The 4,669-nt window shown below is 40.0% G+C and overlaps 1 protein-coding gene across 1 annotated transcript in view; it reads right to left on the reverse strand.

Moving 5' to 3' along the window:
• Positions 1-2,912: 2,912 nt before the first annotated feature.
• Positions 2,913-4,669, reverse strand: part of ARL14EPL (ADP-ribosylation factor-like 14 effector protein-like) — a 2,364-nt gene continuing 607 nt past the window's right edge. Inside the window, 3 exon segments of the mRNA XM_010137972.1 lie at positions 2,913-3,135; positions 3,492-3,631; positions 3,851-3,965. Of these exon segments, the coding sequence (XP_010136274.1) occupies positions 2,913-3,135; positions 3,492-3,631; positions 3,851-3,965 (478 nt within the window).

Here is a 4,669-nt window from a genome sequence, read left to right on the forward strand (position 1 = left end):
GCTGTTTATGATGAGGGAGGTGAGACTCTGAAACAGGTTGCCCAGAGAAGTGGTGGATGCCCCATCACTGGAAGTGTTCAAAACTGAGTTGTATGGGGCTTTGAGCAACCTGATGTAGTGGAAGATTTCCCTGTCCATGGCAGAAGGGTTGGACTAGATGATCTTTGAAGATCTTGTCCAACGCAACCCACTCCATGATTTACATAAATAATTCTAAATTTTCATAGTGGAACTTTGCATGAAGGATTTGCAAAGACTGAGCAAGAGAAAATTCAGACTAATTTTGCCCATTTCTTTACTTGGAAACAGAGGCAGACACAGGAGTGGTGGCCTTGCTGCAGCTGACTAGCTAGTCAGCCTTGTGCCCCAATAGAGCTTTGCTCTGCCTTCTTACTCAAAACTTCCATCTCTTTACTCATCTGATAAAGTCTCGTGTTTTCTTTGTCTTTAGTACAACTACGCATCTCAAAAGTCATAATATTTAATGGCCTTTGCTTTCACCATGGCTGCTTCTGAGCCACATCAAATAATTTTATTAATATTTCCTTTAAATTGTCCATTGTTTTAGGAGCAACTGTAGGTATCCAATGCCATATGGAAGGACAGCTGTTGCGGTTTTTTCCCCAGAACTGTGATAACTTCTGATGTTGAGAAGTATAGACAAACTGCTAAATAATGTGTGTCTTTAGTGGCTAACCTTCTGGCTTAAAGTCTAATGGAGTGCAGTGAAGGCAAACAAGAAGATGCTGCGCGTAGCTCTTACTGTGTTTTCTGAGTTGTCAAGTTTGTAAATGTCAGGAGATGCACAGCGGAGTCACTGGAATCGAGAGGTTCCCGATGAGACGATGCTCAAGCACACAGAATTTTAGTAGTGAAAGAACAATTTCTACCTACACAAAAATCATGTGGGAATGCATTATTCACTTCCATGGGTTTGACTTCTTGGTGGTAATAACACCTAAGAAGGCTGAGGGTGAATATCTGCTTCTGGATAGATACGGATTGTAGGCAAGGGAAATAACAGCAGAAGGCACAATGAATTCAAATTAAACAAACTGAATAAAATTTTAAGCAAGGTAGTCTGATATGTACCTGTGGTTTCATCTTTCCTTAAGCCGCAGTGGGATCACTGGTAGCCATGGACAAGGAGAAGACAGGCAAAGTAAATTCACAGCATCACACACTGTTTAACCTGCATAATCCAGGGCAGTGGGGCAGAGACGGGAGAGAGAAAAGAAGGACCAGCAGGCCTTATGGAACAGTTCATTGATCTGCTTCCCCTTATTTTAAACATTAGCTTTCTAAAGCAAACTTACTCAATAGGGGAAAACATTCTGTTTAAACTGACATCTTATAAGGCAAAAAGATGATCTAGTGTCATTTGGAGCATGGCCAATTTCATAAGAGACTAAGAAACATTCTCTGCCTTTTCTGGTAAGGGATTTTATTTTAAACCACAACGTCATGCAGTGTGGCATTATGTCATTGCCTAACAAAACCTATCAGCTATGGGCACTCTTGTTATTTTTATGTACATGAATCTGCCACTAAGCTTCACAATCAGTATAAATATATGTATGACAATGGTCTTTTTCTTTCCTTTGTTTTTGTTTCCCCAACACCCCCCACCCCCACCATGTACAACTGCCCTAGTAGGGCTTATTATACTTGTGCGCTGTCAGCTGCTCTTTTGGAATTGGGGGGAAAGTTAGCAGGACCATTACAATAAAGAGTCATTCTCAAACCACAGCAGAACTGCCTCTGCAACATCCTCTTATTTCATTATCCTTATCTCAGCTCTTCTGTTTTGCGGGGGGGTGTGATATATTTTCAAAGCTGCACTAAAAGAGTGTTTGTGCTGGAGTTCTCTTATACTTTGCATTTACTTACGATTGTGACAGAGGCACAGTTGATGTTAAAAGCACAAAGTACCACTAATAATGGGATTCTAAAGATTTGTACCAATTTGGGTTTAAACATATTACTCAAAAAAATTAACATGGAGCTTTACCACAGAAATGCACTTGAGAAACTATTTGGGGTTTTGCCCGTAAGTGGAAAGAGAGTGAAGCTAATGCAAAACTGTCCATTTTGGATCTTGAGGTTATTTCAAAGAAGGGCTGCCATCTTCCTGCCCATGTAGATCAGCTTTATCTTCCTGAAGAGCCGCTCATTCCATCAAGTCCCGAATGAGTCTGTGACACACCTGGAACATGAAACCAATCCCTAACTACACTGGCAGGATTTCCACCTACCTTGAGAAATACCGATCAGAGATGGTGTGGGCTGTTTGGACTCATGGCACAAGTCAAAGGATACTTTGGTATCAGGGAGGTACATGAGAAAACAGCACCAGATCTGACCGCCAAACGAAGAGTTTTGACCACCGTGACAAATATTCCTATGAATATTTTTGGTACTGGCTGTTTTTATCCTACAGCCTTAAGTACTGAGGTGTAGACAGTGTGATTGAGTGCACCCTCAGCAAGACATGAATGCATCAGAAGGAAAAGACACTTGGACAAGCATTCACAGAAGAAAGCTGCATCACACGTCTGAGTAAATGAACAAGCAGAGAAATTGGCAAGAAAAAAGATCTCTGCAAGTAATGTGGTTCAGCTTCCCACTGTAAGAAAATTGTCTTCCCACAGCACTCCAGACACCTTCAGTTTCAGAAAGTCAGGCTTTAGAATGGAACAACTAGATGCCTCAGTAAAGTGCACAAGGATGAGCAAGAATGAAATATATACTTATTGAGGAAGGTTAAAGTCTGCTAGGTAGGCAGCAATAAAGAAGCACAAGCACCACACTGCCATGTACTCCACTACAGACAATTCATAAGGCCAGGATTTACTTTAATAAAGTGTGAAGAAAGAAGAACTTTGCTCAGGTGCAAAACTATCAGAACGAAATCAGTCAGGGACAAAAAATGGCAACACACTGATCACATTCCCAGCTTCAGTCTCAATTGCATCATAAACCCATTTCCTATTGCAGCGACATTCTGGTCCACACTTGTTTGAATTGCATTTGGGGCAAGGATAGAAGCAACCCAGGCAGTTCGTTTCCAGGCAATCACACAAATCAATGTTATTACAAAGCAGCCTTCCGTGTTTGTCATACTTCTTTGTAATTCTGCAAAAGAGAAGAAAAAGTGATTCTCAGAGAATGCTTCAACATGAAAGAAGACTGGACCAAAGAAAGGTGGAAAACATCTGTCCAGGAATAAATATTTCCTCTCTAACAACTTCACTGCATAATGAAATGCCAGCACTATATCCCAATTGCAAAAACCACTGTTATTAAAAATGAAACTTTACCAAAGAAGTAAATAAAAATTCTCTTAATTCACACCAAAAATCTTGTTTTCCCAGCGCAGCTTTCATGTGTGAAATCTCTCTGCAATATAGTAATGCTTTTATTCATTTATATCCAGTAAAAACACACTTGCCTTTTGTAAATAAAATTTGTAATAAATTAGCACATCTTACCTGGGCTTATTTAAAAAATCTTGTTTCATCTGTGACATGCATGCTTTCTTTTTCTGCTCTCTAGTTTCAGGATTGAAGTCAGCTACCTGAGGTCCTGGATTTTGAAAGGCTAAGCATTTTAATTGTTTCTCAAGTTGTTGCTATAAATAAACAACAGAAAGTTTATAATTAGTACAATTGGAACAAGTATTTGTTAGCTGCCAGATGTCCTCGCTGCCTTTCAAATTACATATATTCTAGGTAACTTAATATTCTAGATAAGCTAAAGCAACAGAGGTAGGAAAATGACACAGAACTCTACCTAGATTATGATCATATTGTTTAAAATGTGTGCTTGTCTAATTGAGTATTCTTTTGACTGACTGTTCATCCTGACAAGAGGGGGATCAACCATGACTCTGAATGCATGACTCTGGTAGAGTGGCATGGAGTTTGAAAGTTGTCTCATGGGAGGCAGAATCATGTATTCTTTTCCTTTACAGTATCCATAATGTAAAAACAAGTGCTATGATTATAAGTATCTTAACTGGATTTGCCCCGTCTTAACTGTTCCCTCAGACACCATCTCTGTCCAAACAATCTTGGGCAAGAGTAGTGTCTGTAGGACAGCTAGTGCAGGAAGGAAGCATTTGCACAAGGGAGGAGCATGAAAAAAAGCACAGGCAAAAATAAAGAAACTAAACTCAGCACAGTTTTTGAGAAATAGGAGGGAGCATTTTCTTGCCCAGTTTATGGAATTCATGTTTGCAATTAGCTAAAACTACTGAATAGTTTTGGAGGTTAAAACATCAGCTCCTGTGTATTGCCATTCCACATAGGCCATACGTGTATAGACAGTCTTGTCTAAAGTTAATGCAAATAAATGTCACACACAGCTGTGGCACAGACAAATTTTTTGTTTTACTCTTAGGTAAATGGAGCTGACTTGCGGCTCCTCAGCCTCCCTGGAGGGCGTCACCGTTTCAGAGTCCCCAGTCACTTTTCACAAACAAGTGAGTGCTGCCTTTGTTTCTCATGGGGAAAGCAGTGGCAGCTCAGTACAATGTGCTGATATAGTGATTTAGAAATATCTGTATACTTGGGTGCACTTGTTTGCAAGGTGGTTGATGCTTTGCATCTTCAGCTGTATATCCTCCTGAATACCTATAGGGCAATCTCATGCACCTACATTATTTAGA

The sequence above is a fragment of the Buceros rhinoceros genome, unplaced genomic scaffold (genome assembly GCF_000710305.1).
Source record: "Buceros rhinoceros silvestris isolate BGI_N320 unplaced genomic scaffold, ASM71030v1 scaffold8836, whole genome shotgun sequence".
In the NCBI taxonomy this organism is placed as follows: Eukaryota; Metazoa; Chordata; class Aves; order Bucerotiformes; family Bucerotidae; genus Buceros; species Buceros rhinoceros.